At 37.1% G+C, this 16958-nt stretch overlaps 2 protein-coding genes across 8 annotated transcripts in view; one reads left to right on the top strand and one right to left on the bottom strand.

Annotated features, from left to right (window-relative positions):
- The window catches only part of LOC107756771 (POU domain, class 2, transcription factor 1-like), a 15084-nt gene extending 4274 nt beyond the window's left edge, over positions 1-10810 (bottom strand). For 3 of the 7 annotated variants that reach the window (XM_016574009.1, XM_016574011.1, XM_016574008.1), the window contains exons 1-9: positions 10764-10810; positions 6377-6442; positions 5947-6038; positions 5203-5382; positions 4131-4263; positions 3944-4035; positions 1221-1394; positions 838-979; positions 367-521 (exon numbers count right to left, since the gene is read on the bottom strand). In XM_016574009.1, coding sequence (XP_016429495.1) covers positions 367-521; positions 838-979; positions 1221-1394; positions 3944-4035; positions 4131-4263; positions 5203-5382; positions 5947-6038; positions 6377-6442; positions 10764-10809 — 1080 coding nt within the window. In that variant the 5' untranslated portion in view covers position 10810. The remainder of the gene's footprint in view (positions 1-366; positions 522-837; positions 980-1220; positions 1395-3943; positions 4036-4130; positions 4264-5202; positions 5383-5946; positions 6039-6376; positions 6443-10763) is intronic. The other 4 variants (XM_016574014.1, XM_016574010.1, XM_016574013.1 and 1 more) reach the window with 2 other exon arrangements.
- Positions 10811-12741: 1931 nt separating this feature from the next.
- On the top strand, positions 12742-15873 carry LOC107756739 (cell surface A33 antigen-like). Its single transcript, XM_016573951.1, has 7 exons — positions 12742-12905; positions 13516-13682; positions 13814-14027; positions 14132-14296; positions 14380-14496; positions 15267-15393; positions 15516-15873. The coding sequence occupies exons 1-7, from the start codon at positions 12860-12862 to the stop codon at positions 15772-15774; spliced, it is 1095 nt and encodes a 364-aa protein (XP_016429437.1). The 5' UTR covers positions 12742-12859; the 3' UTR covers positions 15775-15873.
- Positions 15874-16958: the final 1085 nt, after the last annotated feature.

The raw sequence follows: 16958 nt of genomic DNA on the forward strand, positions 1-16958 counted from the left end.
ATAAAAAATGTATTATAAAAATAAATATTTGAATAATATTAATAATAATAATATTTTAAATACGTTTATAAAAAACTTAATTAATATTAATAATGCAAAAATTAATTATTTTTAAATAATAAAGTAATTAATAATAATAAAATATAAATCTGTGTATAAATGACAGAAAATATTAATATTAATAATATTTAATAAAAATGAATACACTGAATTACAAAAAATATTAATTGTATTATTAATAAACACTAATTTTACATTTATTTGATATTTCCATCACATTGTCACTAAAAACAAATGGAAGATTTTGCGCCAGTAAAACGTTAATAATGGCTCATCAAATAAGCTCCGATGTGAGATGTCGCTCACCTCCAGAAAGCTCTTTTCTAAGGCCACTCTGATGTTGGTCTCAATGCTGGTCCTCTTCTTGCGGCGGCGGTTCAAACCCTCCAAGCCCAGCCCAGGTGAGCCAAGAGAGCTGGGACTGGACAGGGCCTGGTCAGACGTCTGGTTCTCTGCACAAACAGCGCGCACAAAAGCACAAAGAAGGAGTGATATAAGCACCTGTGCCAAACAGCACTGCAGATGTGCCTCAGAGCATCAGCTGTACTACTTAGCAACATAACTTAAGTCAAAGATTTTCTTTATATAAAAAAACACCCACTCTACACATACAGAAAAGAGAGCAGAGACCTGCAGAACCCTGATAGAAACTCCAAAACTAAAGAGGAATGCGACAGGAATCTTCATATCCTTTCTAACATTCTTCATGATATAAAATGTTATTTTGAGGGAGGAAGGTAAAGGTGAGAAATGGCTCAGAGCAGAGAAAATACATACCTGCATCATTGAGCCATTTTTCAAGCAGAGGCTTCAGTTTGCACATGTTTTTAAAGCTCAGGTTCAAGGCCTCAAAGCGAGAAATGGTGGTCTGGCTGAAGTCATTTCCATAAAGTTTTCCCATGGCAAGACCAACATCCCCCTGGTACATGAAAAACAATAGCATGAAAGAAGTTTTAAACTCTGAAAATGTCAGGCAGAGTCACGTAATGAGTCTCAACTGAAGGTGAATTGTCTTCAAATAATTAGAAGTCACAAATGAACTCTCTCTCACATTCTATCATGACCTGGATGATTAAACACCATCAGAGACTTTTTAACACTGAAATCAACAACAGCACGCAACAACACGCAAACTGTGAGACCAGTGAAACCCCGTTTACCTGCGTGAAGCCCAGTTTGATACGTCTCTGTTTGAAGGTCTTGGCAAACTGCTCTAGCTCCTCCAGGTCGCTGGGCTCCTCCAGGCTGGGTGTGTCGATGTGCTTTGGTGTCGTCTGGCTGTGAGGAAGGGATTGGATGGGGGTCACGGCTATTGTGCGTGTGGGTGTAGCAGGCTGTGAAGTGCAAGGAGAAAATTATGGAGATAAACAAGAATGGCTGAAAGATTTCTTTTTTTAAAGAAACAAATGTGAAAACTGGAACGGTCCAACTGAAAATTTAGTATGAACTGTTTTGTGAACTTTTTTTTTGCGCATATGCGCTACCATTTAAAAGTTTGGCGTCAGTAATTTTTTTAAAGAATAATACTTTTATTCAGCAAGGATGCATTATATATATCAGAAGTGACAGTACAACATTTATAATGCTACAAAAGATGTAGATTTCAAATAAATGCTGTTCTTTTGAACTTTCTATTCGTCAAAGAATTCTGAGGAATGTATCATGGTGTGCACAAACATATTCATCAGCACAACTGTTTTTCACAATGACATTATGAAAAAATGTTTCTTCAGCACCAAATAAAAATATTTAGTCTCTACTGCGCGTCACTTTGGATGCGCGTTCACGAGCGTGTGGTGGCGCCGGCGCTGACCCAGATCCGGCATGATGACGTCATTACGCCGGATCTGGGTCAGCGCCGCCACACGCTCGCGTCAAGATACTGTCGTGAACGCGCGTCCAATGTGACGCTGTAGAGACGAAAATGTGGAATTAAGTCGTTATTTTTGTTTTCTTTGCGCAAAAAAAGTATTCTCGTAGCTTCGGAACTTTACAGTTGAACCACTGATGTCACACGGACTACTTTATCGATCATCTTGGTACTTTTCTGGACCTTGAACATGGTAGTTACCTTGCTGTCTATGGGAGGACCAGAGAGCCCTCAGATTTAATCAAAAATATCTTAAATTGTGTTCAGAAGATGAACGAAGGTCTTATGGGTTTCGAACAACACGAGGGTGAGTAATTAATGACAGAATTTTCATTTTTGGGTGAACTAACCCTTTAAGACTGCTGAAAATTGAGCTTTGCCATCAGAGGAATAAATCTGATTTTAAAACGTAAAAATAGAAAAACTGTTATTTTAACTGTAATAATATTTCACAGTCTCAGTGTATTTTTGAGTAACTAAATGCAGCCTTGGTGAGCATAAAAGACTTTCAAGAACAGGAAAAAAAAACATACTGACTCCAAACTTTTGAACGGTAGTGCACTTGGAATAAATAATAGTGGTTTTAACTTCTTAAAATCACAAAAACAACAAGAAACTGTAGTCAGCGCTGTTTGCAATCTATAAACACTTTCAGCAGTTGCATTAGCACCGGTTTTGGAATGTATGCAAATCCACTCTTTTGTAGAAGTTTAAAAAAAATTTTTTTTCTACAATCTAGATCATGTATAAAAATTAGTGCTGTCAAAATTAACACGTTAATGCAGGCGATTAATTTTTTCAGTTTAACGCGTTAAAAATACTTAAAAGGGTCATATGATGCTGCTAAAAAGAACATTATTTTGTGTATTTGGTGTAATGAAATGTGTTTATGCGGTTTAAAGTTAAAAAAACACATTATTTTCCACATACTGTACATTATTGTTTCTCCTCTTTAATGAAGGGGCGGAGCTAGGGTTGGCCACCCCACTCACAACTGCTGCGTCTGTCTTTTTTTTTTCTTGACAAGAATTTCATTTATTTAGACGCAGAACATCTTTACGACCACATCAAACGGGAGACTTTTCAGACGTGCACTCCGACTTCGCCTCATAGCCAAGCGCTATTCAAACGAGCACGGAAAAGGTGCAGGTGATGAGGGAGCTTCAGTAGAACAACAGTGAACTGTGGTCAGAGGAGTTGTCAGGCCGTATATGTCAGTAAAAACTAATTTTCCTGTCCTGTCAGCCGTTACACTGTGCTTGTAGCACATGCTTTTCAAATGCACGCACAAATGTGGCAGCGCACGCTGTAGCCTGTATCATTTCATATTAAAGCGCGAAAGAACCTACAAGCATGCAATGTCATAGTTATGTCGTCAGTAAAGTCATCAAGTTAACAAAAAGGCGATTAAAGCTGCCTTAAAACTGTGCATGTATGTAAGTATTTGTTATATATGAGTCGCATTTAAGAACATGTCTCTGAAATGCAGTGGTTTAAAAAACTGTCCTGGAGCAGCCCAGGACGGTCTCCCTCATCTAACACAACCGATTCAACTCGTCAGCTCATTAGTAGAGACCTGAACTGAGTCAGAAAAGGTAAAGAGTTGTGAGAAAATACGATGCGTGTCAGATCCACGTCATGTTCAGCAGCTGCAGCTCTTAAAGCAGCCAAACTAACCTAATAACCCAGCTGCTGTGATGAAAAAAAAATTTCATAGACATCAGCAGTATTGGTATCAGTGGCAAACTGAGTCCTTCAGTCATACTGCTCCTTCAGTCATAAAAAGCTGCCATTAAACAAATATTAAAAATATACTGTCTTTATGTTGTTTCTACATTAATTTGAAGATTGACTGTGAAATTATTGCAATATAAAAGCATATTTAAAAACTTTAATGCTAGGTGGGATTATTAGCAATTAATTTCAGAAACAAATGTGCGATTAATTAAATTTTTTTTTTGATTGACAGCACTAATAAAAATGGATCCAGTGGGTGAATGGGATGCCCCTGACCTGTGTGGCAAGTGTGATGCTTGGTTGAGTCTGCAGGAGGTTGGCTTGGCTTTGAGGTAGTTGAGTTAGAAGGTTCTGGGCCTGCAGGAGACCTGGTTAGAGTAAGAGGAAAGACAAAACAATCAGATAGGCTGACCACATGGAGGGATGGAGAGATCCGAGAAGGTTAAAATGACATGGGACTCACTGTGCTGGCCCTGTGGTGTCTGCGAGATGATGAACTGCGCGGGCTGCAGCTGTGTTGCGATTGGGTGGCCCGGCTGGACCAGCACAAACTGCTGCAGGTTGAGGTTCTGCTGCTGTTGCAGCTGCTGTAACTGCTGTATTGTTCCATACAAACACAGAGTGAGAAGAACATTAGTATGTGTCACTATACCAAGTGCACCAGTTAAGCTATGACTGCCATGACAACCTCACCAATTAAAATGAGTGGTGTTCAACAGTAAGGACGTTTTAGATTTTGTTTGAAAAATAAATGTTGCTTTTGCCATAACCAGCAAAAGTAAAATATTTAGGTATGATAGTGTTTTCTGCAATTTGGATCCTGGTGGAAATGCCTCCTCTTTGCGAATTTAAAAGCGTGCACCCATTTTTTAAAATTGATTTAACAATTTCATTTTGGATACTTTGATTCTCCATTCAGTTCAGATGCAGCTTCCTTCGTATAAATAGCTGAAGGGCCTGGAGAACAAAATCCCTTTTAATTTGCCTAAATATTAATGTTAATTAAAAATACACGTCGCTTCTGTCACTTGAGACATCCTGAGGGCAAGTGACAATACTGCCAGGGCAAAAAAATAAAAAAAAAGTTAAAAATTAAAATAAATTAAAAAAGTTTTTATAAAAAATCCTTGTTTTTTTTTAGCTCTACAATTGATTTACAATTAGTTTGAATTATTTATTAGCAATTACATGTATCAAATGTAATAAAATGAATAAAGCAATTACTCTTTTTTTTTTTTTTTTTTACTTTCGCTAATATCTGTAATCCATTTGTTTTGCATTTACAGAAACAATTTATTCAAATGACATCATATTGAAAGATCAACATCATATTGAATAGTGCTGCTACAATGAAAAGAACAGGACTAGAAAATTCAGTTCTAGGCATAAACAACACCATTAAACCACTGGATGATAATTTACTTCAAAATTTAAAAATGAAATGTTATCTTACATTTAAAATGTAAAATGTTATAGAATTAAATAAAACAAGGCCATTTCAGAGACTCGGATGAATGAAACCGTGGCTCTCTTACAGGTGAGATCTGGATGTGTTGGGAGAGGGGAATCTGGGTGATGGGGGTGGCAGCAGAGGCAGAGATGCTGGCTCCTGTAGTGTTGCTCTGCTGGCTGGCTGAATGCTGCACCACTGCTGCTAAGAGCTGAGCCTGAGCCTGCTGCAGCAATAACTGCTGCTGCGCTGGAGTAAAAGTCAACTTGAAAAAAAGAGAGCGAGACAAAGAAACAAAGAGAGGAATTCATTTAATGTCTAATGACCACATTTGTCACTATAGGCCCATTTCCATAAAATTCTCAAGGTGGAAATTAACCTGTTATTCACAAAGCTTTACCCTGGACTCAAGCGGAGAGCAAAGCGGGTATGCTAATTAACGAAACTGTTATGCAGTACATGTAAATTCTGCATAGATTTGCATATTCTCAACCATCTGTTTCCGAGCAACTGCAGAGCAGCTAATTAGCATATGGGGGCCCAATAATTTCCCCTGTAACCGAGAGATAGCATGTTGTGCTTTAAATCTCTAATCTTCAGAGTTACGACAAATCTCATACATAGTTTTCAAAATAGACACAGCAATGCATGACATCAGGTGGAAAGCCTCAGCAGTCACTCTGAAACATGATAATCACACACACAGGTCAAGACAGTGGCAGTTTAGTGACTCAGACAGGGGCCCTGGGGACATCTTCAAATTCCTATAGCTCTTTCATCCATGTCACAGACCACAAAGTGTGTGTGAGCTCAGAGAAAAAGATTATACCTGTTGGAGCAAGGCCTGTGCGTGTGCGTTGGTGATTGCGCTTGTTGTTTGCACAGTCTGCCTGTGAAAGTCCAGTCCATTTGTTTGGGCACCTGGAAGAAGAAAAGCAGTCAATGCCACAATAGATCAGAGCCATACAAAAAGGTATTTTAAACCAAGTTATTCAGCTCCATGGCCTTTCTTATTTCAAACTTTTAAAAAAAAGTTCAGCGACACATATTGAGATACGTTGTTCTACATGTTCAACCCGAGTCAAAACTGCACAAGTGACCCTTTACAACATAAAATTGTGAACTGATAGTCTTTCGCTCACGCAAATGTAAAAGAAAGCAGTGTTAGAAAGATCAAGGCAAAAGATCTGAGCAGACTATTGGAGAAAATACATAAGATGCGAGTCTCTAAAGAGCCAAAGGTTCCTTGGGTAACTCACCAGGGTTTTCGTCCCCGCTCTCCATTGCACATTTACTTGTTTCCGATGGATTACTCATTCTAGAATCTGGAGCAGACAGAAGAAGGTCGGACTTTCAGTTTCTCTTCAAAGACCAATCGTTCAGTGACTTCCAAAAGTGAGACAGTATTTAAAAAAAATAAATCCATTCCCATTTTTGATTTCAAACCATATGACCCAATATTTTTTCAACCGAACACTTCAAAAATATTCCTACTTAACCTGTTATTGACTACACAGAACGTCTCGATGTTTTAATATGAGAAAATGAAAAAACTGAATGGAGTAAATTACCAAACCAAACATGGTGACTACCCAACTCCAGATAGCACAGCATCACTATATGATATGAAAACAGATCTTAAAATGTTGTTGCTGACTGCAGACATCGCTCACCAGCAGCTGCTGCATCTGCCTTGTAAAGAGTCTCTACGAGCATCACAACAAACTTAGCACCCCCTTCGCAGACAACCCTCAGAAGCAAAGTCTTCTGTGTAACTAAATGGTTTAGAGTGGAAAAACAACACACGTCCAGAGCACAGCGAAGCTTCACTGAAACCGTGGCAGCCTTTCTCTCAGTCTCTCCGGCTTGCTTGCTTGCTTGCTTTGCTCTCTCTCTCGCTCTCTCTGTGCCACGATTGTCATAACAACTAGAGTGTGAAGAAGTTCATTTTCATTCTGGAACGGAACAGAAGCGAAGCGGCTGCCAGTGCCGTAATAAAGCATAATCAGTATGCAGCTGATTAAAGCCATATGCAAATCTCCCTCACTTCATTATCCGAGCAACACTTTGAAGTCCTGCAAGCAATTCATTTCGCACGGCGCTCTGAGAGCTTTCTCCATAATTTAAATGTTCATAAATATTTATCATCTCATTAGCATATTAATTGGATCGCTTTGGAGGGAAAAAGGAGGACTGGAAAAAAAATCCAGAGTGTGAATGCACAAACCCAATTACCTACGGCGTGCTGGTTAAATTAGGTGAAACAGGTGAGCTTTCTGTCAATGCAATCAAAGCGCTTAAAACGGTGAGGTCTGTATCTGGACATAAAGACAGCAGGTTGCGTTTAGAAGCATTTCTTAAGCACCAGAGGTTGCGGATGGAGCTGTTCAGGAAGTAAATTACTTGCCATTCTCCACCATCCTATTCACACAGCCCCATGTGGCCCAAACACTTCACGGATCAAATTCTGTGACTTCTGTAGCCGTATTGTCTGGAAAGGAACATGAAGTCTGCTTTGCATATCCAGATTAACTGTGCACCTCATTAACTGATATTTTCAGATCTTGGCCTAATTACAACAGAGATTTACATATTAGAACAAAGATCTGACAGAGTAAGCATAAAGAAATCAGCCTATCCAAAAGGATGTATTGCTGACACTTAAAATACTTTTTCAGACAAAAGCTTCCAAACAAAAGCAGGATTATAAAACTACCAAGACTAGCATAATCCCCCCAAAAAAGCCTACTTTCATAGCTTATATCTGTTTTTTTTAAATTTACCAAACAACTTCTTATCCAAAGGCAAACTTGCGTGAAAACCATGCAAGAATTTAGTTAAATGGTAAAACTAACCTGGAGAGGAATATTCAAATTAGCAGAAAATATTTCTCAATTTAATGCAAATATTATCCTTTTTAAACAGCATTAATAATAAATTCAGCGCTAAGGACAAAATAATTTCAATATTTCATTATGAGCAAGCAGGAACACATAATTCATATTCAAATTATGCATTTGAAAACATTAAATTTGAGTTTCAGACTCAGAGTTTCAGAGAAAACAATATGAAGTCACTCCAATCTGCCACACAGAAGCACAAAGAGGATTGTTCTATCATTTTTAAAGGCAGGCAAAAACCACAAGCTCTCACTTGATTTTAGGTCTATAATCATTTTAATTAATAGACTGTTAGCCTGCAGGGACTGTTTCTACATGTTCACATCAGCAGAGCATGAAGAAAAATGCAAAAAAAAGAAAAGAAAAAAAATACAGACAGATGGTCAAAGAGAGAGGCAAAATGCCATGAAGTTTCACTACTATGTTTGAAAAGTGTCAGTTACTACAAAAATAAAAGTAAGGATTCATGCAGGTAATTTACACTATAGGTGTGAGCTGTGGATACAGGAAACAAACAAGTTTCAGCACGTCATTGTCTCTCTAGGCCCTACACACAGTGAAAATGTTATCAGTTTAAAATTAGCATCTGTTACACCGGACTCCTTCATGACACATCAAAAGCCAAACGATTACATGATAATTTAAATTTACAAACAAATCTGTAAATTACAAATAAATCTGATGTAGTCAGATAATTCATGTTAAATGAGAGAAGGCTGATACAAAAGATTTCAAAGCAGATTTAAAAAAAAAAAAAAACTTGGTAAATTTCCCCAAGTTTCTCTTGTAGTAAGACATGGGTGACATAAGTTTTATGATATCATTTTTCAACAGCTAGCTATTGTCTTCTAATTTGATGAGCGAAGACATTGTTTTGCCTTAAATGTAAGATACTCTAAATTAATTATGGGAACTACTGTATAAAAGCAGTATTACAGGGTGGCCAACATGACCAAAATCTTTCACCCAGATATGCGTCATGTTGTTACTGTTAACTAAAACGTTAAATGAAATAAATGAAATTAAGCTGAAAAAAAAAAAAATTTAAATTAGAAATAGAAATGCTACCTTGACAACTAACTGAAATAAATAAGTTTAAGTATTAAATTACTCAAACAAATAAATTAATGTAGCTCTATAAATGATCAAAACTAATAAAAACTACAAAAGCACATAACAAAAAAAATTACAAAAATTTTGAATACAAAAAATAAGAGTTTATTCAAAACATTAGAAATATTATAAGAGAAAATCAACACTAAAATAATCCTGGCATAATTTTAATCATAGCAGTGATAGACCTATTAGTAATTAGGTTATCACTACACCAAAATTTTATAAACAGAATCCAAAACTTTTCAGATTTCATAATCCTCAGTGTAACCACAAAATAAATTACAACCTGTTATACATAAAAATATAAATTGTTATACATATATCTTCACCCATATAAAACAATATTTAGCATAAAGAAAGCTTTAAACTGCCAAATGTGGACTATAAGGCAAACATTAACATTAGAATTTCTGTAAAGCTGTTCTGTAAAGTACTGTGAAAAACACTAAACGAATAAAACTAACAATCATGAATTAGTACTGAATATCAGCTTGACAGTGATTACTTGTAGATCTGAATATCTGTGATTTGAACATAGATACAAGACAGAGTTATATTAATGACTGTAAGCAGTATGATAACTAGATAACTAAAGCCTATTTGTCACAAGAGAATAAAATAGCAAAACCGACTTTTTTGGCTGTTCAAGGATGATGAAACACAGTAAAATGACTAAATACTCAAGCATACAGCTTCTGGAATAATAATGGAGAATCTGAGTGTGCTCTATATGAGGATCACCTATTAGACTAGCAAATAAAGCTGGCATAATGCCTGCATGCATCTCCTTGAGCAGACACGCCAATACAATGTTACAGAAACACTGGCTGTGCTACAAAGTATCAATTTGTAACAACTGCACTGGAGACGTTGTATAAACTGCATTCAGAGTTCCATTTTGGCACGTTCCACCATCCTTCTACAATGAAATGGATTCATTCTGATAGAATATGCTGAACAGCGCATTCTGAGCTCTAGAAGGCCCACATGAATAACATAACAGGGCTACACGCCTGCAACGGGCACAAAAGGCAAGAGAATAGGCATTAAAAAAAGTCATGCCGTGTCCTAACTGTACACCAAGCAAGCCCCAGCTGTTCTGCTCTTTCATATTTTCACTGTAAACACGTTGCGCAGACGCCGGCTGATTGTGAGCGAATGAATATTCAAAGCTTTATATGTGGGATTGGCTCACGGCGCAATACAGCAACACAAAGCCGCCGGAGTAGCATTAGCCGCTTAGCATGCACACAGCAGCCTTTAGTTATGATTAACTGCAAAATTCGAACAACCTCTGACCGGGGACAGTGCAAAACCCCGCGAGCTGTCGCCGATTATGACTAATAAAATATGCAAAGCGGCGATTTCTTGGCGGCGGTATGCATATGTAACGCGGCTGCTCTAATCACACAAAGGAGGCATTTTTCCTTTAATTTGCCGTCGCACTGCATCGCCAGTTTCACCGTCGCACAGACAGAGAATTATTCCCGATACGTTTATTTAAAGGGTGCATATGATTGCAACGTTGGGTTTGAGTATTTTGTTTACACTTTCCCTACCGCGCTTTTCTGGGTTGAGAGAAAGAGTGTTTGAATATGAATATGAATATGTAAAATGCAGTAATGATTACCTGGTCCTGAACTCTCATCTTGACTCGCTGCGCCTCCGTCCGCCATTTTGAATATTTAAGGCCAAATCCTCAAAACACAATACAGAGGCTCACCGATGCACTCACTCACAGCATCAGCATGGCAGATCTGAGAGTTCCCATCAGTGCGTCTGAACTCGCCCACGACCACCTCCGAAGGAGACGCTGACATTGATCCTAAACCATAATTACACTTTCAACTTTTAAATACACTTTGACTTTGGACACATGTAGACCTTGCATGCGTTATTGGTCATATGCAAAAAAAGGAAGTCATATGGAAATTTACTGAAATTAAAAATTAACAAAAAAAAGAAAGAAAAGAAATGAATGGGTGGTCTATATTACCACAGCCGAAGGTCATTTCAAATGCATTTGGCTTGTCTCTGTAGGCAAAATACGTTTGCATCACGTTAATGCAGACATTACAACGGTTCAGTGGCTGATGATACATACATTTAATTTGCATTCAAGACAATCATACATTGTTATATTATATTTTGTCATGTGTTTTAAGTGTCCCTTTTCCAAATTAATTTTAATCACCTTTTAACACAATTTTAACCACATATCTCATATTTTATAAAATAAAAAATTATTATTCAACTGTTTGTAAAATAACATCTTGCTACAAGTTAATATGTAATAAAATAATACAATAAAGTAATAATAAATAAAGCTGTATGACATACTGAAAGACCAAAATGTCATGACTGCTTCTTTACTTACAGGTCAAATATGACTGTAAAACAGCACTGAAGTAAACACTTTATTTATTATTTAAAAAAAACACTTCTTTTATAAAAGCACATTTATATTTACAAAAAAAAAAGTCTATTTAGGTATTTTTGACAATGTTACAAATCTTGATTGCGTTACCAAAAAATGATATTAATGGTATATTCTTTACTGAAATCTGACTAAAATGACTCGAAAACAATAAAAGGGCTTAAATGAATAGCCTATATGGAAAGAGTGAGAGCAAGTCTGTTAACTAGCACAGCTGAGCAGTAAATAGAAGCTGAGATTTTAGTGAGCATGCTGTCTGGTAAAGATGAATAGTTCTTTGCCAAATGGAAAAATGATCTGTTCACAAAGTGCCTGTAATTTCAATTATGTCTCCTACACTACCATCTGCTGGTCTTGTGTGGCAATGCACCACAGCTGGAACGCACACCCAGTTTGTTTGGGGTTAACAACATTAGATTGGTTATTCAAAGACATTAACATTAAAATCTTTTTTTAATATTACTTGAACAATCACATAGCAAAGCATGTGTATGTAAACCTTATGCTTTATCAAGTGACATTGTATGCAAGTCATCCTGAATAAAATGCAGGGAGGTTCAGAACTGTAACATATTTAATGTCTTATATGGAAAGAGTGAGAGCAAGTCTGTTAACTAGCACAGCTGAGCAGTAAATAGAAGCTGAGATTTTAGTGAGCATGCTGTCTGGTAAAGATGAATAGTTCTTTGCCAAATGGAAAAATGATCTGTTCACAAAGTGCCTGTAATTTCAATTATGTCTCCTACACTACCATCTGCTGGTCTTGTGTGGCAATGCACCACAGCTGGAACGCACACCCAGTTTGTTTGGGGTTAACAACATTAGATTGGTTATTCAAAGACATTAACATTAAAATCTTTTTTTAATATTACTTGAACAATCACATAGCAAAGCATGTGTATGTAAACCTTATGCTTTATCAAGTGACATTGTATGCAAGTCATCCTGAATAAAATGCAGGGAGGTTCAGAACTGTAACATATTTAATGTCCCTTACTGTTATGTAAACATCCCCTTTCCCTTGCATGCCAGTTCACTTTCGAGCAATGACTCCCAATCTGTACTAATGTGACTGTCATGACATCACATCTGCCATTTTGTTTAGAACCTAACTTGTAAAACTTTGAGGAAGAGAATAAAGTGCAATAAAGGTGTGGTAGACACAGGCGAAGAAGCAAAACCGTTTCGGTGAGCACACAGGAAGCCAAGAGATAAGGATATATGAAAAATCTATATGAAAATCTACCTGCAGACCACCATCTATTGCAGTGTGATTGAAAAACGACAAAATGACCAACTGGAAGCTGAATTTTTGCTGCCTATATTTAATATCAGGTGAGGTGGTCGGTTTCCTGACGTTCACATTGAGTACAGCAGTCAAGAATCAAGATCAAATCAAAATGTCAGATAAAATAGTGTGGGTCACAACAGCGATTTGTTTTCTTTTCAGTTGTTCTACATGTGATATTTATTAAAGGATATCTTTTTAAGTATTAATGTTTTCACAAGGGCTACAAAATGGTGGATTTTTTTTCAGCAACTTGTTTCATTCATTCATTTACATAGACAATACACAGCATCAGCAGACAGTTTACAAATAAGGTCGACTTATGCATTCTTAAATACTATAATGAATTAATATTAAATAATTGAATAAATTATATTATTAATAAATTCATATTTTAGCAGAATGTGTAACCACACCAAGTTTACTGATAAACTAAGATTTGTGAGAACTTTTTAAAATGTAGAAAGGAATTTTTCTTTTATCTTAAAATCTTTTTAAAAGTCTGTTTCATGTTTTTAAAGCTTTGTGAAATATTACAAAATTCTGCATTTTAAAAATTATTCAGCATTTTGAATTTTGCATTTTGAAAAAAATATATATTAATAAATTGTATGACATTGTTTGATATTCACAAGGTTCTCTCTCTTTGCCTCATAGTGATGTCGGCTAGTTTTGGACTGGAAGTGACGATGAGTCAAGATACCATGGAGGTTGCCAGGGGTGATGATGTCACCCTTACATGTAATTTTAAACCTAAAAATCAAGTAAATGACCTTATAATTATAACATGGATTGGTGATCCTGATGAGACATCTAAAGAGAAGGTAAGCCAGAAAAACTTCAACTGTCTACCAAAACACCACTATCCATGATTAGTGTAAAAACAATAACTGTGTAATAATGAAAAAACTATTACAATGGAGCAATTAAATGGTTCTCTGTTTTGGCCTCATAGGTCCTTTTTGGTAACTATTACTCCTATGGTAAAGTAGACATTGGATCGGACTATCAAGGCAAAGCCTTCATAGAAACTGACCTTACTGCAAAAACGTCGAAATTGACACTAAAACAAGTCACTATTCAAGAAAGCAGAAGAATTAGATGTTTTGTTCAGATTCCTGGAGACATTGAAGGCAAAACAGCTGACACTACTTTTCTTTTGGTTCAGGGTAAGATCTCTGGCACTTTGTCTCAAAGGAAAAGTCCATATATCTTTACATGGTGAGTAGAATCCTTCTCAAATGTTGAATGAATATCTACATTTTTTTTACAGTTGCACCATCACAACCCAGTTGTAAGGTAGTAGGCACAGCAGAATACGGACACAATATTAGCCTAACCTGTGTCTCTGAGGAGGGCTCGCCTACACCGACATACAAATGGGAGAGATATGATGTCAAAAATGCCCCTCGAGCATTTCCTATCAAAACCACAGAAAGTAAGTTCTCTCCTTCAATGAACTAGCGTAATTACATATTTTGTCTCTCTATGCTATAGTTTAAACATTATTTTGTGTAACAGAGGATGGAGTTCTGTCTCTGGTCAATGTATCCATGGAGACATCAGGTTACTATATTTGCCTGTCAACCAATAAGGTCGGATCAGCCAAATGTAACATGACATTGTCTGTAATGCCGCGTGAGTATCGCCACATTTGCCTTTTTTTCTTTCTTTTTAAGGTGATAAGGTGGTTTACCTTTTAGATTTATTGGATTCAGATTACCAGTTATTTTACCATGTATTGATATTAAAGATCTTGATGCTATAGTGATGTGATGCCAAGTGTGGTGACCCATACTCAGAATTAGTGCTCTGCATTTATCCCATCCAAAGTGCACACACACAGCAGTGAACACACACACACCGTGAACACACACCCGGAGCAGTGGGCAGCCATTTTTGCTGCGGCGCCCAGGGAGCAGTTGGGGGTTCGGTGCCTTGCTCAAGGGCACCTCAGTCGTGGTACTGAAGGTGGGAGAGAGCGCTGTACATTCACTCCCCCCACCTACAATCCCTGCCGGTACGAGACTCGAACCCACAACATTTGGGTTACGAGTCCGACTCTCTAACCATTAGGCCACGACTTCCCCTCTATAGCTTAATGTCAGCATGACAGTTGACCTGATTTACAGTGTACACACTCAACAGTTTATGTTATTCCAACACACATGAAAATTCATGACTATTATATGTTTTGGTGAGTGAAATGATGGCTAATTCAGGTGAAATCGTATAATCTAATTTCTGTTTTACGGACCTCTCTGATGGTTAGGTTCAGGCTGGACCTTCATGCTTACAATTTGGGTTTACTGGTATTTTGATGCATGCCAGTATCTTAACAGTATAAAGTTTAATGACCTCAGAAGACTTCTGACTGATTTCATTTCCACGTATTTCTGTTTTTACAGCTTCTATGAATCTTGCCACAATAGGAATTGTTGCTGGTTGTATTGCTGGAGTTACAGTGCTCATAATAATAGTCATCATCTGCTGCTGCCGCAAACGGAAACAGAAACAAAAAAACTATGAAATGGAGTAGGTCTTCATTTATGCTTTCAAAGTAATACATGAAGTGATTGTTGGTTTTTGGGTGGTGGGTCCTGGTTGTTAGGATGTGTTTTAGTTTTATTTATCTGTATGTTTATTTATTGCCTCAGAAATCCAATTGTGGAATACCATGACAAACCACCACTAGAAAATACTGAGGACGGGAATACAGACAACATGGCGATCACTGAAGAGAGACCTGACAAAGCTCGCAGTGATGACCTCAAAAATCACCATGATGACCGCAGAGGTAGCCGTGATGACCTCAGAGACCGCTACGATGAACGCAAAGGTAGCCGTGATGACCTCAGAGACCGCTACGATGAACGCAAAGGTAGCCGTGATGACCTCAGAGACCGCTATAGATAAAATCATTAAGGTTAGCATGATGATCGACATGATCGGTGAAGAACCATTGAATTATTATGACCACCACCAAAACCTTGATTGCAACAAGGACAACCACTGTCAAGGCCTCAGATGGTGTGTATTTTTGTTCTGCGGTTGTACAAACATATGTTGTTGTACTATATTGTTCGATTGTTTTACAAAAAAAATTCCTGTGTTAATAATCAAATCAAATTGTGCTGTATCCCTGCAGTGGCAAAATGATTCTTTTGACCTCAGTGAATCATCCTTTTTGATTTCCTGTTTTATTTGATTTTACAGGATTTAATTGAATTTTATTTACAGCACAAAGATGTTTTGTTATGTCTGCTAGCTAAAGTATTTACTTGACACTTCTATTCTGACTGTTCTTCTGAATCATGTATGTATTCAGATATTTTTTAGCCAGGGGTTCCCAATGGTGGGTAACTACTCACTAATGTAAACTGCCCTCTTTTAAGGATACTTTTTGTACTTTTTTGTACATTTACATGGCTAGAACTAATTGATGTTAAACACACCTGCTTTTCGTAGCCTAAATAAAAGGTGATTTTAAAGCTGCAGTCTGTAAGTTTTGCCTCTTTGTCGCCATCTCTGTTTGAAAACCTGGAATTGCAGCTGTGTGCAGAATTATCTTCCTCGCGTGGGTTGTGAGTCGGCACGGCTCCAGCGCGGATGAATCTAATGTTCTGAGGAGTATGTGTGGCAGTCAGTCACTGCACTGGTGTGGATATTTACTGTATTTCGCAATCACAGATTATAGCCTACATCTTGGAATATGACCCAAATAAGAATTTTCACCGTATATTGCCATCTGAACAAGTAAGTAACAAGTCTGCCACGTTTGTTCTGACCAACTGAGGAAAAAATCATTACCATAAATCTCGCTACCAATGGTGATTAAATCTTAAGATCGGTTAGCTCATATCATATCAAACCGTTCAAATTATTATTGCTATACAGTACTTATTTCTCAAATGATTAAAGGGGTCATATGATGCTGCTAAAAAGAACATTATTTTGTGTATTTGGTGTAATGAAATGTGTTTATGCGGTTTAAGTTTCAAAAAACACATTATTTTCCACATACTGTACATTATTGTTTCTCCTCTATGCCCCACCTTTCTGAAACGCATCGATTTTTACAAAGCTCATCGGTCTAAAAA

This window comes from Sinocyclocheilus rhinocerous, unplaced genomic scaffold (genome assembly GCF_001515625.1).
Source record: "Sinocyclocheilus rhinocerous isolate Xijiao unplaced genomic scaffold, SAMN03320098_v1.1 scaffold382, whole genome shotgun sequence".
NCBI lineage: Eukaryota > Metazoa > Chordata > Actinopteri > Cypriniformes > Cyprinidae > Sinocyclocheilus > Sinocyclocheilus rhinocerous.

Excerpts from the sequence above, each read along its gene's own strand:
- LOC107756739 (XM_016573951.1), top strand. The coding sequence starts at position 12,860 with ATGACCAACTGGAAGCTGAATTTTTGCTGCCTATATTTAATATCAG. Across the intron at positions 12,906-13,515 it reads CTGCCTATATTTAATATCAG|TGATGTCGGCTAGTTTTGGA; the intron begins GTGAGGTGGTCG and ends TTTGCCTCATAG. Across the intron at positions 13,683-13,813 it reads ATGAGACATCTAAAGAGAAG|GTCCTTTTTGGTAACTATTA; the intron begins GTAAGCCAGAAA and ends TTGGCCTCATAG.